Source organism: Cynocephalus volans, chromosome 11, assembly GCF_027409185.1.
Source record: "Cynocephalus volans isolate mCynVol1 chromosome 11, mCynVol1.pri, whole genome shotgun sequence".
Lineage (NCBI taxonomy): Eukaryota > Metazoa > Chordata > Mammalia > Dermoptera > Cynocephalidae > Cynocephalus > Cynocephalus volans.
The window spans coordinates 115,737,968-115,758,574 of record NC_084470.1 but is presented as its reverse complement, the minus strand read 5'-3'; the positions used below and the strand labels follow the sequence as shown (position 1 = coordinate 115,758,574).

The following is a 20,607-nucleotide window of genomic DNA, read 5'->3' as shown; positions in this document are numbered from 1 at the left end:
CTGTAGAGAGACAGGTGATGGGGATGCCCCTGAGGTTTCTGGTGTGAGCTGCTGGGCAGGTGGGGAAGACCAGAGAAGGAGCAATGTTGAGAGGAAAGATTTTAAAAATTTAGTCTAGGATAGCGGAGCTGTGGAATAGACATGAATGTGTAGTTTGGAACTCAGAATGGAAACTTGAGCTGGAAAGAGAAATTGGGAAATTATCCATAGTATTTAGAGCCGTGGGGATGGATGAGATCTAGGGAGGTTGTAAGTAGTGAGTGAGAAGAGGCCCAGAACGACCCCTGAGGGAGGAAATGCCAACTTTTGGAGGTTGCAGACAGGAGGATGGCTCGGACTTAGGAGGAGCAGCTAGAAAGTAGTAGAAGGAATGCCTGCCTTAAGAGTGTGGGTTCACAGAACTCAGCAGTGTTTGAAGGCAGGGGCCTGCTGAATTCTGCTAAGTTTAGGTTTTGTCAGAGTGTTACCAAAACCCCAAAGGTCCATTTGCTCCCCGCTCAGTAACCAATCTTTGAGAGACAGGTGTTGGTGTAAGGAAAGGTGGCCTTTAATCAGGAAGCTGGCAGCATGGAGAAATGGTGGACTCATGTCTCAAAGACCATCTCCACTTTTCCCAGACATTCCAAAGGGTTTTATAGGGACAGGTGGTAGGGGGCTGATCCATGGTGATCTAAGCCAGTGACGTGCAGGCATAATCATAAAATTGCAGATAAACGTCAAAGAACTTCTCGGGTGGGAGCTGATTCATGGTGACCATCCTCATGAAGTCAAGTCACGGATTCAGTTCCTGTTAACCTCAAAAAGATCTAGTTAGTAAGCTAGTAAAGAATGGCCACCTGGGTTAATAATTTCTTCTATAATTCTGTGTACAGTGTGAGCAAAAGTCATTATATTCTAGCAATCATGTCATCAAGAATCATTGTATTCTAATGCCCAGCTGCAAGCTATGTGGTTCAGGTTAGAAGAGTAAGAAAAAAAATTTTTTTTTAATTTAGAAGTTTAACAAAATGGAGTCACTTCTGTTCAGCCTGTTACAAGAAGAGAGCTAATACATCTTTTATTGCATTTGGCAGGAGCAGCTTCATTGAGGTGGTAGAGGTGGAAACTAGTTTGGAATGGGTTGGAGATCGGTAATGAAAGGAAAGGGATAAAATGGAAACAAGGATGTATGACTTTCCAGAAGTTTGTCTGTGTACGAATAAAGGGTGATAGCTGCAAAAAGGATACCGGTCAAGGGAAGCTTTATATTTTATTTTTATTTTTAACATGGAAAATTCTAGCTCCTGACCCACTTAGGGTTGTACCTGATGAAACTAGGGTCATTTACTTACACAGCTAGTGTATTTAGGAAAGTAATCTTGGTGAGGATTCAGTGAGAGAATGCATGTCAGCACTCCATACATGGAAAGCACTTAAATGTTGGCTCTGGTGGCAGAGACAGGCAGAGAGGTCCAGCCTTACTAAATAAGTCCCATTCCAGACTTATTTAGTAAGGCTGCTTTCCCACAGCCCTTCTGCATTTTCTCATTTGCTTTCTTCCTCTCCCTAAAACCTGTTCTTCCATTTCTTTCAAAGTTTCTGCCTGCCTGTGTAACCCTGGGACACCCTTCCCCACTGCTCCAGTTTCCACTGTTTCATTCTTTCTGACCCTCTGTGGCATCTGCTCTGTAACTGTGGTTCCTTACCGTTGGGTGGAGTCTTCCTGCAGTGCTTCAGAGTTATCTCAGGGGGTCAGGAATCTGTACGCATATTAAGTACTATCTGTGAATGAATAAATAATCTGTCTGGTAAATATGTGCTAATGTTTTCTAAATATACATAGCTGCCATTTTGATAAGAAATCCTTTAGCAGCATTATGGACTTTATAGTTGCTTTTTGTTATGGATATTTTCACTCATTGCTTAAAGAACTATATTATACAGAGGTCGGCCACATTTTTTGATGTTAAAAAAGGTTAGGAATCACTGTTCTACAACATCCAACATTCAGAATTCTGCTTCATGTTCTTCACTATTATTTTACCTTTGCTGTACTGTCTCTTTAACTCACTTACAAATTGCTTGAGGGCAGAGGTTGTGGTTCTTTCTTCTTCCTTATACCTTACAGTAGAGATTATTGGTAAACCACAGCCCTTGGGCAAAATCCAGTTTACTGCCTGTTTTCCCTCCAGCTAAGGATTTACAGATGGTTATTTGCAATATGATGCAAAAACACTAACTTTAAACCCCAATTAAGCAAAATGTTCTCTCTCCCAAGAAAGAATTTTATTCTTCTCCTTAGCAGATGTGTATTACAAAAAGTTGTATTCAATTATTATTTTTATATTTTGAATTTTGTCAATAAAAATCATGTAGAAATTTGTTAGAAAACTTATTTGTTATGTAAGTACGTACATAATATCCTCAATTTTGCCTCTTGACCTGCATATCCTAAAATCTTTACCATCTGATCCTTCATGGAAAATTTGCCAACCTGTGCTTTATAGTAGTAGTTCCCAAATTTGTCTGACATCTGGATTATCTGAAGAGCTGTAAGTACGTACGTAATTCCTCTACCCCGGAGATTCTGATGCAGTATGTCAGGGGTGGAGCCTGGGAACCCATATTTTTCACTAGCTGTTGAGTTGTTTAGGAATTGCTGCCTTTTCATGCATTCGTAGAGCTGAATCCTGAGAGGTAATGAAGAGAATATTGAATTATGTATCAGAGGATAGCTGTTTATTTTAAGAAAATCATAATACTTTTCAGGGCAGAAACCTCATAGTTCTTTGCTTTGTGTACTTGTTTGTCTAGCACTTTACTGTAATTGATAGCCAGTACCCAGTATTAGAAAATTAATCTGTAGGACTTACATGTAATGAATTAGTGTAGAGCCATTAACAGTCATGTTGTGGAAGAATATTTAATGACAGCCAATTTCACATGATATATTAAATTTCAAAGAGTATTGTATCAGTCTAGAATAAAACAGTACATTTAGAATCATTCCTTTTTGATTTAAGAAATTGTTTTTATACACATAGAAAAATGACTGGAAGATATACTACAAAATTTTAATAGTGTTTTCTTATCCTTGTGTAGCGGAATTTTGGGCGATTTTCTTCTTTGTGTTTTTTGGTATTGTTTTGAGTTACTACAGTAGAAGTATATTAGTTTAATATTTAGAAAGCCAGATCATTTTAGAAAAGATTAGAGCTCACCCTATTTTTAAATAGTATTTTTAATATAATTTTCTAGTTTGTATCTGAATTTTATTGTAATTTTGGTTTTATCAGTATTCAGAGTTTTTCTTTATTATGAATATATAAATCTATTCATAGCCGAGCCATTTTTAAACTGTTTACTTTTACTTTCCTGCACAGAGTTTTCCTAGATTTAATAATTTTGGTTTTTTCTTTGCTTGCTTTTCTATGAAACAATCACTAATTCAACCCCAAATTCCTTGTCAGTTTTAGATCTCCCCTCAAGTCATTCAGATGCTACTGTATCAATTTCATCTTTTTGGAAAATCTTTCTGGGAAACCTCTAACTTGCTCTAATTCAGACTGGTTATCTACTAAGCCTGTTGTACAGTTGACATCCTGATTATCTCTCTTCCCTATCATCCTGCAAATTCTATTTGCCTGTCTCCTGGGTTGCATTCAGAATTTCTTGTGTCATGTGTCTTTTTCTTTCTTGGCTTATTTCCTCACTTTATTGAAGCACATCATCCAGTATCTCTCTGACAGCAAGAGGTTAGTTTTTTAAAATGTTGCACACTCAAATATTTTGCTATCCTCATACCTGATTGATAGTTTGGCTGGGTGGAGAATTCTAGGTTGGAAATAGTTTTTCTTCAGGATTTTGAAGATAAAACTCCATGATCTTTCTAGCTTTCTATACCAATAGAGGAGTTCACAGTCAGTCTGATTCTTTATCCTTTGTATGTGTCCTCTTTTTCCTTTCTGACAATTTGTAGGCTCTTCTCTGACTCATTCTGAAATTTCATGAGGATGTATGCCTTGGTGTGGGTCTGTTTTCATCCACTATGCTGGTTACTAGATGTCCTATGTCAGTCTAGAAATCCATGTCCTCAGATGTCCTTTAATTATTTCTTTGATTTCTTTTTCTCTGTTCTTTTTTCTAGAACTCCTGTTATTTGAATGTTGCACTTTGTGGAATGGTTCTCTAATGTTCAAATCTTTTTTCTCTCCTGTTTTTCATCTTGACTACTGTTTGGAAGATTTTCCCCACTTTTCCTATCAATCCTTCTATTGAGACTTACTTTTGCAATCATATTAATTTCCAACAGGTTCTTTTTATGTATACATAAAGCACATTGTTTTCATCTCATGGTTGTCACCTCGGCATCATCTCACCTCTTACCTCAATATGTATGTTAATGCTGGTTTCTTTTGAAGTTTTCTTTTTCGTGTGTTGTCTCTGCTTCCCCCAGGTCCTTTATCTTTGTTTGCTTTGCTCTCTATCTTTCACGTAGGGGCTTTTTGCAGGTATCTGGCAATATATAACTATGTAGGGGAGGAAGAACTTTTATTCTGCCCTCTAAGGTTTTGTTGCTGTTGCCTGTTAATTAGGCCAACAAATGACGATTGGCAGGAGAAAAGCATACACGTTTTATTTGATGTTAGTATTTTCACGTGGCATGGGGACGTCATAGAAAAGAATTGAAAATTCCAAGTAAGCAGTTAGACTCAGGATCTTATATATCATTTTAAAAAAGGATAATAAATCGTGGAGAAGTGACTAGAAAGATGAAGGAAAGGGGTTTGGGCTTCTAGGGGTGGCAAATTGTGGGAAAGTGACTAGGAAGTATATGTAGGAGAAGCTAATGGAAGAAAAGGGTCATTTTAGTAAGATTGTGCAGACTCATCTCTGTGTCAGCTCCTTATTTCTGGTGATAAGAATGTTCTCTTCTTCTTGGTACCAAGAGGGCACCTTTCTCATGAGAAATTTATGCCTTGCTTTTAGGCAGAAAGGGGGAAGACTGAGAGCCCTTCTTGTATCTGCTGTTTCTTAATTGTCTTCAGTTCGAAATAATGGATATGCAGAGGTACATACTTTGCGACAGCATGTTCTGATCCCCTTCAACTCTCTGTTCTTGTTTTAAGAGTAAGGGACTAAAAAGTTGATTGACAGCCATGCAAGTGGTTGAGGCTTGTCGACACTGAGCCTCATTGTAGGGTGATCTGCTTGGAACATTTCACTGGGGAAGCCCAGATGTCAGTATTTTTAGGTCTTTCCTCTTGAGTTCATCAGATTTCCTAGAGAAGCCTCTTCCAATTTCTGCTGCTATATCATGGGAGCTGAATTAGTAAAGGGTGGGGATCAGAGTGAAGGATCTTTGTTTCCAATAAGCATGTGTTTACTTAGTATTCGTGTTGTTAGGATGTTTCTCACTCTTTAACCTCATCGTGATTTTACCACAAGCTAATATTGACCTAATTCATATAGAACCCTTTCACTGAGTGGTTCTCAAATGGGATAGAAGTGGAGGCAGGATGTGTTTAGAGTTGCCTTTTGGGTTGTAACAGAGACTGTTGGCTAGGGATACTAAAAGTTTTGCAGTGCTAATGGCTGTAGGAGGGAGAATTGCTTCACCCAAAATGCCATTAGCTCTCCTTTTGAAACAGTGCAAGTTTAACTTAAAGCAAATCTTGATACCAGTTAAAGTTACTTCTTTGACTTTCCTGCTCTTTCTTAATTCATGTTTGCCAGTGGTGATTCTGATTTTAATGGTATTTGAAATAGTAATTCTGAAGATTTCTTTTGAGTAGGTGGACAGAGTGGAAGCAAGAAGACTAATCAGGTGATCACTGCAGAAGTCCGGATGAGAATTATTGGTGGCTTGGACCAGAGTGGTAGTAGTAAAGAAGGAGACACAGAGGATGCAGGATATGTTTTGGATGTAGAGTCCACAGGACTTAGAGATGGATTGAAGTGGAGGATTAAGGAAAGGGATGAATCAAAGGTGGTCTTACATTTTGTCTTGAGCAGAGTGGATGAATAGCAGTTTTCTTTGCTAAGGTGGAAAAGACTAGGGAAAAGAGTCAATTCCATATTGAGCATATTTTATAATTTTTTTTCAGTTTTCACTGTCATATTTATTGTAAAGTGAAACAGCTGCAGGCACAAATGACTTCAGCTATACAGAATTCTAAATTGTGTTATTCATGATTTCAGGGCTGACTGGTTCTCTTTGTTGAAAATCAACTTTACATGAGGACGCTAAAACATCTGGGCCCAACAACAATGATAATTTTTTCTTAGGGACCCATTGCCTTTTTAGACTTGGTTATTATTCAACTGCCATTCAAAAAACCCTTGATTCTTTGGCTGCACCTCTCTCTACCCCCTCTTTATTGCTGCCATCCACTAACCTTATTTGTTGCGGATGTTGAGACTCGGCTTGTCTACCCCACTCCCTGGCATAATTATGGATAACTTTAGGGGCTGCATGGGCAATTTATTCAAGGTCCTGTCCTTGAGTTCTTTGATCTGTACCATGCCAGCAGTGACAGCATGATACAGTGGTTTTGAATCCCAGTTACTCTACTTCCTAACTGTGTAACTTTGCAAATAATGCTTAACCTTTTGTGTCTCATTTTCCTCATTTGTAAATTGGAGATAATAGTATCTGTACATTTGGGTTTTTGTGAAGATTTAATAAGGAAATAATGTAAAGTATTTTCTATGCCTAATTACTAATGCCTGGCACATAATAAATATTCCATAAGTGCTAGCTATTAAGATTATTATTATTTACTTATATATCTATTTAATAATATATGCTACTATTGTTATTTTAGTTAAACAATCCCTCCAAAAGCTCATATCCTCAAACTTTAACCTCTTAAATTTTAAGTGCCAAAAAAGGGACACTGAGCACAATTTCCTAGTGTGTTCAATGTACTTGCTTTAAAATAATAAAATAAAACTTATCTGCACTTCAGTTACCCAGGGGGCTTTTCAAACTGCCCTGGCTTTCCTTCTGGAAGTTTGAACAGAATGTTGTGGAGATGGGGTGGCATCAAGTATCTCCGTTGTAATTGCCCTCACTCCTTCCCTTCCCTTCTAGTTAATCACCCCTTTGCTTTGCTTCCTTCTCTCCCCAGGCTCACCTCCACTACTTGGCACCTTGGACCGCTTTCTCATGGCCACCCTTAATTAACATCCTCTCGTTCTTTCTTGCCCCATTTGCTCTGCTAACTCCTAACTTTGGATAAATCCAATCCAGTCTGCCTCTATCTGGGCTGCTGAAAGCCACAGTTCCTGAGCTATGTGAGTTTCATTCATGGGTTATTTTGGCTCTTTAATCTTTACTGTTCATGTTAGAATACCTGACCTTACATGACACAGTAGGCATATGGCACTTTTAGTTAATAGTGATTCCAAAAGTGACTTCACTGTCATGTAATCCGATTACCTGGGATTTATATGGTACTATCTATCAATTATATCTCCTTTATTTTCACAACATTTTTCGGTGGTTTAATGATATTAATGTTTCATAAATGAGAAAACTAAGACACAGAATGGTAAAATAGTTTGCGAGATCAGCTTGCAGGAATAATTCTTTTTGAACATTGAAAGGCAAGTTATTATGGTTATATATTAAGCCACCTTTTTTTCCCTACATTAATTCTGTTTTGTGGGTCAGTAAAATGGCTTTAGCATCACTATTTTTAAGGAGTTTGTAATTGGTTGTTGTTGTTTTCATTTTCTTTTTGAGATTTGAGCTGTCTTGATCAATTCTAATCTATAACTTTTGGGAGAGGTGTATTGATACATATGTGAGCGTGTGTGCGTGCATGTGCGTGTGTGTGTGTGTGTGTGTGTGTGTGTGTGTGTGTGTGTGTGTGTGTGTGTGTAGCGGGTTATAATCCTTAGCTTTGGTTTTTATTTTTATTTTTTTGGCAGCTGGCTGGTATGGGAATCCGAACCCTTGACCTTGATGTTTCAAGACTGCACTATAACCAACTGAGCTAACTGGCCAGCCCTTAGCTTTGGTTTTTAATAAGAGTTTTAAAAATTCATTATAACTACAGAAGTTTCCTTCCAGTTTTTATTCTGTCGTCTTCATTCCCTTTGGAAATAGTGGACCTGACCCAATTCTTTTTTGAGAATTCATTTCACAGAACACTGTGTTAGAATATTTTTGTTCTTCTAATCAAGTGCAATGTAAGAACTGGCAGGTGTCCATGGTTTCTGTTCTTTAACGTGCAAACAATCCTGCTTCTTGGTTAAAATATTAGCTTTATTATTATGTTTATTGGTCCTGTGATAGCAGAGTTTGATCTGAGGAACTTAGTTACTTCATACATAAGATAAATTGCTCTTCCTCTACAAACATTTTTTATCTTTTGTTAGTCATTTAAGTTTCCAACAGCGATCCTTGAAGTATGTTCTAAAAGAATATCATAAATATTGGAAATTAAATTTGTTGTAGAATAAAATTTGGATTATTAGAAAATTCAACATGACTTTATTGCTACATCCGGATTTCTTGATAAAAAATTGATGCAGCCACCACCTCTTTGATTTAGGATGCTGTGCAAGTCTTGATAAGTTGACCTCTAGTCTGAAAATAAGTTTTGTTGAGAGATAAAACATATATTGGATCAACTCTTAATGATTATACTTTGAAAGTATTTATTTTTATGTATTTTTTAAAGTTTTTATTTTTAAAATTTCTTTTTATACTTCTTAAGTATTTAGAAAGGAAAATTGAGAACCACTTACAATATGTAATGTTAGATGTCTATTAAAATGTTCTTTCCCATTACATAGGCCTATGTATCTAGTATTTTACATTCATGTAGCAGAGATTGCATTAAAGGAATTCTTGGTTATGAAACATCTATTTATACTTGTGTAGATATGGAGCTACAAAACTTTCCATATTACCTCTTAATAGCCCAATAATTGTTTTTCTCAAGAGTTTAAACTGTTATTCACTTTAGAATAATACTTGAAATGTTCTTGTGTATTTTATATCCATAATATATAACCATTCCTGATTCTGATTTATTGGATGAAGAATGAATTAATAAAAGTAATAGTATGTGTGTATATGTATGTGTGTGTGTATCTTCCTCAAAGGATTGTCAACAGGGGCATGATATGGGAAGTTTTCATTAATAAATATATTCTCCATCCTTTTTTAAAATGCAGTTAGTGGTATCCTTCATGCTGTTCTACACTTTGCTGTTATTACATAATGCTATGATTGTGTAATATTCCATTACATAGATAAATCAATTTATTTTTAATTGTGATAAAATACACATAACATGAAATTTGCCATCTTAACCATTTTAAGTGTATGGTTTAGTATTGTTAAGTATACTCACATTGTTGTGCAACCAATCTCTAAAACTTTTTCATCTTGCAAAACTGAAGCTCTAGCCGGTTAGCTCACTTGGTTAGTGAGTGGTGCTAACACTGAGGTCACAGGATCAGAATCCCCAGACTGCTGGGTGCCAAAAAAAAACCCCAAAACACAACACATACAAAACTGAAGCTCTGTACCTATTAAACGATAATTTCCCTTCCAATAGCCCCTGGCAACCGCCATTTTATTTTCTGTTTCTATGAATTTTGAGCTAGTCTTTCTTTTTAGTTTTCATCCTTGCTCTTGCACACAATGCTGCAATAAATAGCCTTGCTCATGTGTCATTTTGCCCATAAATGAGTACATCTGTAGGATGAGTTCTTAGAAGTAGAATTTGCTGGGTAAAAAGGTTTGTGCATTTCTTAAATTTGAAATATAGTGCCAAAATGACTTCCAGAAAGACTGTAGCAATTTATACTACTCCCAGCAATGTACCAGCTGTTTAAATATGTTTCAATAAAGTTAGCTTGTCAGCTGAACTGAACCAGGAACTTGGGACAGGAAAGGCCACTCTGAAGAAAAATTGGTGCTGCTACATTTTGCAAGAGGCTGGGCTCTCCTATAGTGTTCTGCTTCTATTCCTTAAGGAGCATTTGATATCATCCTTTAATGTAGCTTCCATGTCGTATTCATTTTAAATTTTTTTAAATACATTTTTCACAGACATTGTAAGCTATTTGAATATTAGTAATAATTTCTGCTAGTTTAATTGGAATACCTCACTTTGCAAGTAGATACCACAACTTAATATGTGTTTGGCTCGGCTGAAAATTTCCTTAATAGAAAATTTTAATATCCTTAAAATGAGTGGATAGATGCCTTGCTTAAGAAGATTTTAATAGAAAGAAAAAATCAGCAAAACCCTTTTCTCAAATGAGCTCTTATGAAGAGATCCACTGTATTATGAGGAGCTCCACTATATTGGGGTGACAGTGGGGGGTGAGCAGGGAAGAGGGAGGCTGGGAGAGGTTAAGCAGTTGGGCTCCAGTTCTCCCCATCCCTATTTCATCCAGAACTGTTACTCACAGTGGCTCAAAGTTTTTCTTTATAGCAGTAGATGAAAAGAGGATAGGGTAAAAGTGAATACTAATGTATAATTAGCCTCTTGTAGTTCATGTTAGGCATTTGAGGAACCCTAGAAGCTTCTTTGTAGAATCCTGATGTTTGAAAACTGATGCTTGATTTTATTTTTTCTGTGAAGTAAATGTGCTATAAAATGAAGCATAACCACGTAGAAATACCGCTATTTTCCTTAGAGTGTGCATATAGGGTTTGTTGTCATTACTTTTCATCTGGAGATTTTAAATAAATTTAGCATCTTTATTAGTTTTCTTATTTTAAAGTGAAAATACTTACTTTTTTATTTTTTATTTATTTATTTTTTTAAAAAGATGACGGGTAAGGGGATCTTAACCCTTGACTTGGTGTTGTCAGCACCACGCTCTTCAAGTGAGCAAACCAGCCATCCCCATATAGGGATCCGAACCCGTGGCCTTGGTGTTATCAGCACCGCACTCTCCCGAGTGAGCCGCGGGCCAGCCCAATACTTACTTTTTTAAATGTTTGAATATTTTCTTATAAAGTAGAATTTGGAGGGTTCTAGGAACCACCTCACCAAAAGATGATCAGTATTAATAGTTTGGAATTCATTCCCCCAGACTTTTTTCAGGACATTAAATAACATGTAAATTTTATTCCTTCTTTAAAAAAAAAATGAGATCGTGTTTTATATATATTGTTTTGAGATTTGCTTTGTTTAGTTGTTAACATGTCTTCTTTGGGTTAGTGTACAGAGGTACCCTCCCTTCTTTTAATGGATTTATACTCTTAAGTTACATCTTAATTTTCTTGTCCATTCTCCTGTTGGCAAACATTTAAATTGTAATAAGCATCCTTTATGCATATGTCTTTCCCATTTGGACAAATGTTTCTGTAGGATAAAGTGTAGGAACTAGAACTTCTATTTCAAAGGACCATTTTTGTTTTAATGGATATTTTGGGGCTCTATATAAAATATATCAGTGTTCTGATTTTTATAGGAAATAAACTTAGTTTTAAATGTTCAGAAGTTTTAGCTAGGTGACTTTTCATCATTGATGTATACCATCTTTTTTTTTTTACCATTTTTTTTTCTAATATAAGGTTTCTAGTAATGTAAACATCTTTAAAATGACAGCTTTGAAACTTTTTATTCTCACAGTGATGGAATGGGGGGAAGATATTAAAGCAATTTCAGAAGATGAAGCAATGATGTTGGTGAATCATCAGGCAACAGGAGATGTGTGCACTCTAATGATGTGCCTCCAGGACAAAGGAACGGTGAGCGCTCGAAGGCCACAGGCGGGCACCTGGAAGGGGAAGGCGAGAAAGGGTCAAGTGTCTTACTGTAGTAGGAACATAGACTTAGACTTAAATATGTATACTTTTCCTGAGAATTTAGAAAATATTAAAAAGAAGTAATATATCATTCTAAGTCATTCCAGGAGAGAAATTTAGAGACTTAAAAAAAATAACCGGGATAATGTGAATTATGTCTGAATAAAACTGTTTTAAAAAATAATAACTGGAATGAAAGCAAAGTTACTATAGTTCAAATTGAAGGCCGTCTTGAGGTGAAGTGACGGATTGCCAGTTTGAGCAATACAATCACAAAATTCAGTATTGCTTAATACAGAAGAGTAAAATTTCTCTGAATTAGGTGATCTTGGGGATCTTTGGCCAGAAGAAAATAAAGTTAGTGTTATTCTGTGTTTTATTTACAAAGTAAATTGAAACTTGTTTTATCCGGTGTTACTAAGGCTGTGTTTGAACTGTTGATTTTACGTTGCTTATATTGATAACTAAAATATATTTACAAAGTGGGTGGATTTAAAAAATAAATTTGGTCTTTAGCATTAGAAGAATTATCAGCTTACAAGATAAAGAGGTTATACTTATAGAAAACTAAGTAAATGGAAAGTGTCTAAAATTAATGGAGTTATTGTTTGGCCTAATAGTAAATAAATAAATCAATAGATGTTCAGTAAGTGCTTAACAGTCATGATCACTGACCATAAGAGGTGAACACCATCCTTCTCATCAAGGAGCTAACAGTCCAGTGGCAGGTGGAAGGAGGGTATCATAAGCAATACTGAATTGCAAAGTGAGAGGTCTGCAGTGGAGGGTGAACTTGCCACGTACCTGATGGATATAGAAAACTTTGTGTAAGGGAGAAGACATAAACTTGGCTTTGAAGGATGAGTAGAATTTTGGCAGGTAGAGTTGTGAAACAAAGGCCTTCTTCCTTAGTGAAACAATCTTGGCAAAAAAATCGAGGCAAGAATAAGCCTGGTGTGTTTAGGTCCTAGAGATTTTGACTCACTAGGTCAGGGTAGGGTCAGAAAATGTAGTGAGATAAAAGGAAAGTATTTTCGATTATTGCAGAATCTATTGTTTTTCTTGTTTATCTGAAAAGCAGAGGCATAATCTGGCTGGAATGTGGAATAAATTCAATTCTTTCTTGTATTCAAAATCTGTAATAGTTAAGCAAAAGAATATCACTGTTTATATATTTGAAGGGCTGGCTGGTTAGCTCATTTGGTTAGAGTGCAGCCTTATGACACTAAGGTAAAAGGTTCAGATTCCTATATATATTTGTACTTATAATAATATTTATTGCTTGTCCATACACACATACACACACAAGTATGTATATATATTTGTACTTATAATAATATTTATTGCTTGTCCCCTAAACTCATGATGTTAAAATTTTGTAAAAACTAATTTATTGGCTTTCTATAAAAGAGAATCCCCAGTTGGCTAATATTTTTATTCTTACTGATATAATAATAACATTTGTAGTGATTATTCTGAGGGCCTACAATGTCCTTAAGTAGTTTTTTAATCTCAAAGAATGATTAAAATGGTCAGTATAAATATGCTGTATTCTAACTGTATAAATATGCTGTATTTGAACTGTATTCTAACTCCAGTTTGGCAGAGATCATAACTGTATTAACCAGAATATTACATAATGTGAAATTTACCAGTCATGTGGACAAAAGAAAGGTTGGTTAGTTTGCTTTTGCAAAAAGATTTGACTTAGATTTGATTTCTGTCCCAAGTGACTTTGTTTTTATTTTCCAATTAGTTAATTCTGAGCATTTTTATAGTGCTCTGGTATTACCAAATAATTTGAAATCTAAAAGAATTTTTGTCTTCTTTCATAAAGGAGTAATTGAGAAAGATAAATAATCTCCACTTCCTGCCTAATAAGTACAAGGCAGTATTGATTTATATTTACCAGTAGGAATGTTTACTTGACATACTTTATATTCAAGGGTACGTTCAAAGAAGGAAGGCTATTGCTAAATTGTGGGACAGTTAAAAAAATATTACACTAATGGTGATGTGATTGTAACATAGCTTTTTGAATGCAGGAGACTTGTTGGAGTGCCCATCAGTGTTTCGCAGTGGGGGTACTGTTGGCATTTTGGTAGGACCACACTGTTGTTTGGAGCTGTCCTGGGCATTGCCAGATGTTTGCCTACCTGACTGTTACCCACTAAATGCTAGTAGCACTCCCTAGTCTTTGCGACAACCAAAATTGTCCTTCTGGATTTCCATTCTCATCCTATGGAGAACCATTGACCTTATTATAATTTCAAAAGGACATAAAGAGTGGAGTCATTTATTTAAGTCTTCTCAAGATGATGTTTTGATATGTAGAAAATCTGTGCTTCTAAATAAAGAATAATTGATGTGGACTAATTTTGTTTCTTAGAAATAACTAACAAAGTTCTGAGCAACAGACCTATCAAACATTGACAGAGTTGACTCAGGCAGCTAGCTGTGTTGGCTGATCTTTTTTTTTTTTTTTGAGGAATACAAGGATACTTCAAAAAGTTCATGGAAAAATAGAATTAAAAGATAATATGAATCTTTCTGTGAACTTTTTGAAGTATCCCTGTATGAAACAAAAGATTAATTGCATTTTCCAAATGTGCTGGTACCTTTTTAATAAGTATCTGTGAAGTGAGTGAAGAGTATTGCCTTTTTATGGTAATTTATGATAAAACTAAGAATTTTCATTTCTGTCAAAGAACTTTCTTAAATGTTTAATAAACATTTATTGACTTATAACATTTCTCCCAAAATAAGTTAGGACAAATCTTAGAAGATAGCTTGTCTGTCCTACTAAATTTATTCATTTTAGGTGACTCTTATAACTGAAGAGGTAAATCCAACATAAATTAAAACTTAAAAGCTAGTTACTTTAGTGTTGGTGTCTTCTTTTTTTTTTGGCAGCTGGCCAGTACGGGGATACGAACCCATGACCTTGGTGTTATAAGGCTGTGCTCTAACTAGTGTTGGTATTTTAAACCTAGATCAACACATTACAGCTATACTTTATAATGTGTATAAAGCTTAAATGCTTTATAGGTTGGATTCACTTGATTTTTTGTTTGTTTCTTGAGGCAGTTTCCAACAAATTCCATTTAATTCAAATCTCAATTTATTTAAACAAAGCAGCCATCGTTGCAAAGCAAAACAAGATTGAAAATGAGATGCTGGTGGTTAAATGTTTTATTTGAGGTATTAACTTTTTATATTTTATCATTAAGGTACACTCATTTTATAAAGCTCTAGTGCTTATTAATTAAATGTATATCCCTCATTTGATAACTTTAACTGTTTTATTGTATTGTTTCAAAATAATTTTTTACAAGTTAATTTTACAAGAACTACCAGAGACTTTGTTTAGGGTACAACAGATGTGAAATCATTAAGTGCAGACTTAAGTTAATTCATCTTCACTGTGACTTAGGATTCCAAGACTTGGAATCAAGACCTGTAATTTTTCATGTAGACTCTATTAGTAACTGTGTGTATTTGTATAAATAGCATTAGGTTTAAGATATTTAGGTTAATTAAGAGTATGCTTGGGTGATTATATTTAAAATTTGGAGACTTGGCTAGACTATAGTTAGTTTTCTTCTATCCGTCATTTAATTATTTCTTGCTTTTAAATATTTAGGTTGTTGCTCAAATGATGTGGTTGATGGATCATATCTTTAAGTATACAAACTTTGGAATTGTTTCTCTAATTCACGGAGACTTCTTTATAAGACAGGTAAGTAATGAGCATTTTTTTTCCACAGTGAAAGCCTTTTCAGACTGATTCTTGATTATAAAAAGAGGTGTAACAAAACAAATTATAATAGATAGGGCCATTTCTGGTGTCTCAGGGAGCTCTTCTTCTGAATCTTCGTTCCCTAAACATTCATTTCAATTTGAATTTGAGTATGCATAAGTATTAAAATGCTTATAATGCAAATATCCTAATCTCTACTCTCCTCCCGTCTAGAGGGTACAGTGCAGTTTAGTAAACATTTATCAAGCACCTGCCACATTCCCTGCTCTTCAACTTCTTAGCTATGCGAATTAGTCAACTTACTTAAATGCTCAAAGTTTCTTTGTTTTTCAGATGAATAATAGTACCCCCCTCAGTTGGTCGTTGTAAGGATTAAATGAAGCACTGCATGTAAAGCACTCAGAACAGCACCTGCTACCTTCATCATCATTTCTATCATGATTACACTATCATTACCTATAGCATCACTGTTATTTTTATTTACAAGGCACTGTTATATATGATATAGAAGGTATCTAAATTTACCAGTAGGGAGATTATTAAATAAATAATAATATAATAATAGGAAATGTTGGGAATTCATAGTAGGAAAAGTGAACACATCAGATATCTGTGAATCCAGAAAAACTTTAGAGGAGAAGATTATTATTTGGCATAAATTTTGAGAATGGGTGTGTATTTGATGGAGAAAGGTGAATTGGGAAGGGTCCCAAGCATTAGGAATAGTTGAGTGTAAGAAAAAGAATCATAGCTTCTTATCACGTTATTGCTACATTATAGTATTTCCCTTATATGCTGCTCATATCACATGCTTTATTTTCTCCAAAGTGGATAACTGAAATATGATATGTAAGAGTTTTTATGTGTGGTAATACCACACTTACCTGGTGTTTATATATTGAGCAAATTTAACCTGGATTGTGCAGTGCCTTACATGTAATGAGTACTGAATGAATAACTGGTGAGTCTAATTAAGCCTCTTCTAAGAAACACAAATTCAGAAATAACGAGGAAGCGAGTAGGAAAACTTCTAAGTTCTATGAAAATACGTGTCATAAAATACATATACTTTACTCCAGACAATTTTATGTACAGAGTGTACTTTTTTCACATGCAGTGCAGTTATCGTGTTTCTTCTGAGCAGAGACAAATAGAAGCACAGACTGGATCCTCAGGAAGAAGTGGCAGTGGGAATTGGCCACAAGGTCAAGATAAAATAAGCAGTGATCAGAACAACCTAACAAAGAAACTAGCCTAGTATCTCAGAGAAGACAGCAGAACCAGCAGCTGGAAAGCTTAGCAGTCCTGGGGAATCCAGTGGAAAAACTAACTCAGCCCCTTATATCATTTCCAGTCTGAAGAAATTATTGAATTTATAGGGTAGTATAACAATTGACCCTAATGATAATCTTCAGGCATCAAGAAGAGGCTAAATTATACTAAATTATTAGTGTACTTGGAGGGTATAAAAGTCAAAAATTATGTGTTCCAAAATGTTTTCCTTGTTATTACAGTATAAAGTTTTGTATACTTAAAGACTATATCTCAAAGTGTCTAGGATATTTGAAAATTTATTTCTAAAGAGCAACATTTCCCCCCAATAGATTAGATAAAAATCTATAGCATGGAGGGAGAGAAGAGAAAAGGTATTAATGTAAAAAAAAAAATAAAAAAGTCTCTTGGGACTTTGCTACTAGACCATTTTGATAAGATTTTTGAAGAATAGTAAAAATATTTTACGTGTAGTCTTAGGAACTTAATAGCTATCTTAATCATAATCAATTTAATTTAGTAAACTAGCTAAGAAAATGTCTTACTTGTTCTGCACTTGGGATAGACTTAGCCTACAGACAGAAAGCATACTAATTATTTTGAGGATCTTCTGTAATTGTAATTGCTGGAAAATTATTAGCAAATTGATCACACTGAAAGGCAGAACCTTTGTGATATTTAGTTGTGTAGGTTTGGGGCCTTCCTCCAAATTTTTCTGGATTCTTTTTATTTTTTTATTTTTTATTTTTTATTATTTATTTATTTATTTATTTATTTATTTTTTAAAAGATGACCGATAAGGGGATCTTAACCCTTGACTTGGTGTTGTCAACACCACGCTCACCCAGTGAGCTAACCGGCCATCCCTATATAGGATCCGAACCGGTGGCCCTGGTGTTATCAGCACCGCACTCTCCCGAGTGAGCCACAGGCCGGCCCTGGATTCTTCTTTTTAAGTCATCCTCTTTCCTCTCTTTCCCTCACAACTAAGATCTAGTCCATGAGAATGTCCTGTTAGCTTTATTTTCAAATTCTTTTCTGAAAGTACCCACTTCTCATCAGTACACTATAATCGAATCTCATTAAACTCCCTTGTGTAGACTGCTGCAAAAGTGTCTTAATTATCTCCTGCAGTCTTTTTGTCACAGGAACCAGCAGATTTTTTAAAAATACAAATAAGATTATGACACTTCCTTGTCCAAAACTGTACACTGATTTCCCACCCAAAACTACTTACTATGCACAAGGCCCTTCTTAGTTGGTCTCCGCCTCCTGCTGCACTTTCATCTCCTACCACAATATCCTCGTTCATCACACTTCAGCCACGCTGGCCTTGATGCTGTTCTTTGAACTTGCCAAGCTCATCCCCACCTCAGGGCCTTTGGCCTTTCCTCCTCGTAGCCTGGAGTGTTCTGCCTGTCATCTTCACATGGCTTATTCCCTTACGTTATCAGCTCTTTGCTCAAATGTGATCTCAGATCAGCTTTCCCTGAACTTCTCGACCCTTTCTATCCTCTTACTCTTTCTTTCATAACACAAATCACCAATTGAATTTACACTCCATGTCTAGTATCTTACCAAACTAGAGTAAAGCTCCACAAGGTCTCTTATTTACTCCTCTGTCTCTAGTGTCTAGGACAATGCTTGGCAAATAGTAGGGCCTCAGTAAGTATTCACTGAATTGAGGAATGACTGAATTTTCACAGCAGTCAGAGCAATTTGCTTTTCCTTCAGGAGGAAAGATTAAAAGTGCTAATAACTTCTCTCTTACCATTGTGGTCAAAAAGGGAAATAAGTTGGGGGTAAATCACTATTCTGTTCTAAGATTGGATTCTAATGTAGAAGTTGTTATTTAATTTTATGGCATTTTAATTTCAGATTACCTGTACTTATTATATGTATGTACCTTCTAGGGAAAATCTTATCGTGACCAACAGCTGCTTCTTCTCAAGAAGCACCTAGAAAATAATTACAGGAGCAGAAATCGAAAATGGATTGTTTTGTTTCCAGAAGGGGGCTTCCTCAGGAAGAGGCGAGAAACAAGTCAGACATTTGCCAAGAAAAATAACTTGCCATTTCTTACACACGTCACTCTGCCAAGGTTTGGGGCAACAAAAATTATTTTGAGTACACTTGTAGCACGACAGGAAAATGGAAATCCAGCAGGAGGAGATGCTAAAGAATTAGGTATGATGGTTTTTAGCATTTTTTTACCTTGTTAGAATTAAAGGATTTTCTGGAGTTCTAGAAGATGGTAATTGTTTTTTTTTTTTATATTTATAATTTTTATCAAATAGAAATAATAATCAGGGAGAAGATGAAGCTATAATTCTTTAATGTTTCTATTTATAAAAGTAGTCCATGCTTACAATAATTTATTCAAATAATATAGAAATGCATAAAGTCAAAGGTGTCTTTCCCCTGTCCTACCTATCCTTACTCTGGACCTTTCTCGCTGCTGCAGTAAACATTTCTGTAAATATTTTTACATATTTGTCAAACTATTTCTGTAGTATAGATTCCTAGAAGTGGACTTGCTAGATTAGAAGATATAGATATAGAAACGATTTATTTGAAAAACTAATCATAGATATGCAAAAACAAATAGTGATACAGGAAGTTTTTGTTTATCTTTAATACAAGAATTAATTTAATGTATTTGCCAGCATTTATTAAGAACCTTAAACTGTTAGTAAATGTCTGCATTATTCCACTGCAAATAATATTAAAAGGAAATAATCTGAAGCATAAAGCAGTTTATCACAGCAATATTTATAATAGCAAAAAATTGAAATAGCCAGAGGGAGAATGATTAAGTAATTATGAAATATCTATAAAATGAAATACAACACAGCCATTACAAATGATGTTTATGGAGAGATTCTATTGGATTGGACAAATGCTTATACTGTAATGTTAATAGGGCGGGGGGGACTCACAACTCTAATGAAAGCAGTGTGAGCTCAGGTCTGTAAACAATAAGGTAGTAGGAAATGAGTGAAAGGAAGGATACCAAAATTTGGCAGTGATTGCTTCTCTGAATTGTAACATTATGGATGATTTTTCCCTATTTCTTAATACTTTTCTGAATTTTACATTTTTTAATAATGAGTATGTATTACTTTTATGGCCAGGAAAAAGGAAACCACACTAAAAGATGCAGTTATCTTGGAGATAGCCTGGTAAATCATGACATTTTGCAGGAGGTATTTGTGCCAACCGCATGAAGACTTTTGAACAAGTTTTAAGATACTACTGTGAAAGTTTGATTATATATTAAAAGATTGAAAGATACTCACTAGATCTGTTTCCTTAGTAGTATTTGTCTAGTTCTTTTAACATTCTTTAGATAAAATATAAATTGAAATGATTGGCCCTTGGCCCTCAGAAATAGGTGTTTTTAAATGGCAGTGAGGGCTAGACATAGAAATAGTACCGTGAGATTGCACCAAATTTTCCTTTCGTTTGTTTTTTCCAAGCAGCTGCTTGGCAGTCGGCTCTCTTAATCTTTCACCATCTATTAAAAAGACAAATTGAAAGAGTCTTTTAATAGAAAAGGAAAGTTCAGAATAGCTTCACCGCTGAAGAGATACTGTGGCAATGTCAGCCAAGCCAAAACTTGAAGGCCAAGGTCTTCCAAACAAGATTAGTTGCCCTAATAAAGACTGATACTTTAAAATAGTTCCACCTAGTCAATACCGTGTGGTGTTCTAGATCTCAACGGTAGGGGCAATTGTCTGATTGCATAATATTGAAGAAAAATAGTTCTTTGTTTTGCAGAAAACAATTTGTTTATAACCAGAACAAA

At 35.2% G+C, this 20,607-nt stretch overlaps 1 protein-coding gene across 3 annotated transcripts in view; it reads left to right on the top strand.

The window, feature by feature from the left end:
* The window catches only part of LPGAT1 (lysophosphatidylglycerol acyltransferase 1), a 72,453-nt gene that overhangs the window by 15,639 nt on the left and 36,207 nt on the right, over positions 1 to 20,607 (top strand). For all 3 annotated transcript variants that reach the window (XM_063114285.1, XM_063114284.1, XM_063114283.1), the window contains 3 exons: positions 11,592 to 11,710; positions 15,411 to 15,506; positions 18,713 to 18,986. In XM_063114285.1, coding sequence (XP_062970355.1) covers positions 11,592 to 11,710; positions 15,411 to 15,506; positions 18,713 to 18,986 — 489 coding nt within the window. The remainder of the gene's footprint in view (positions 1 to 11,591; positions 11,711 to 15,410; positions 15,507 to 18,712; positions 18,987 to 20,607) is intronic.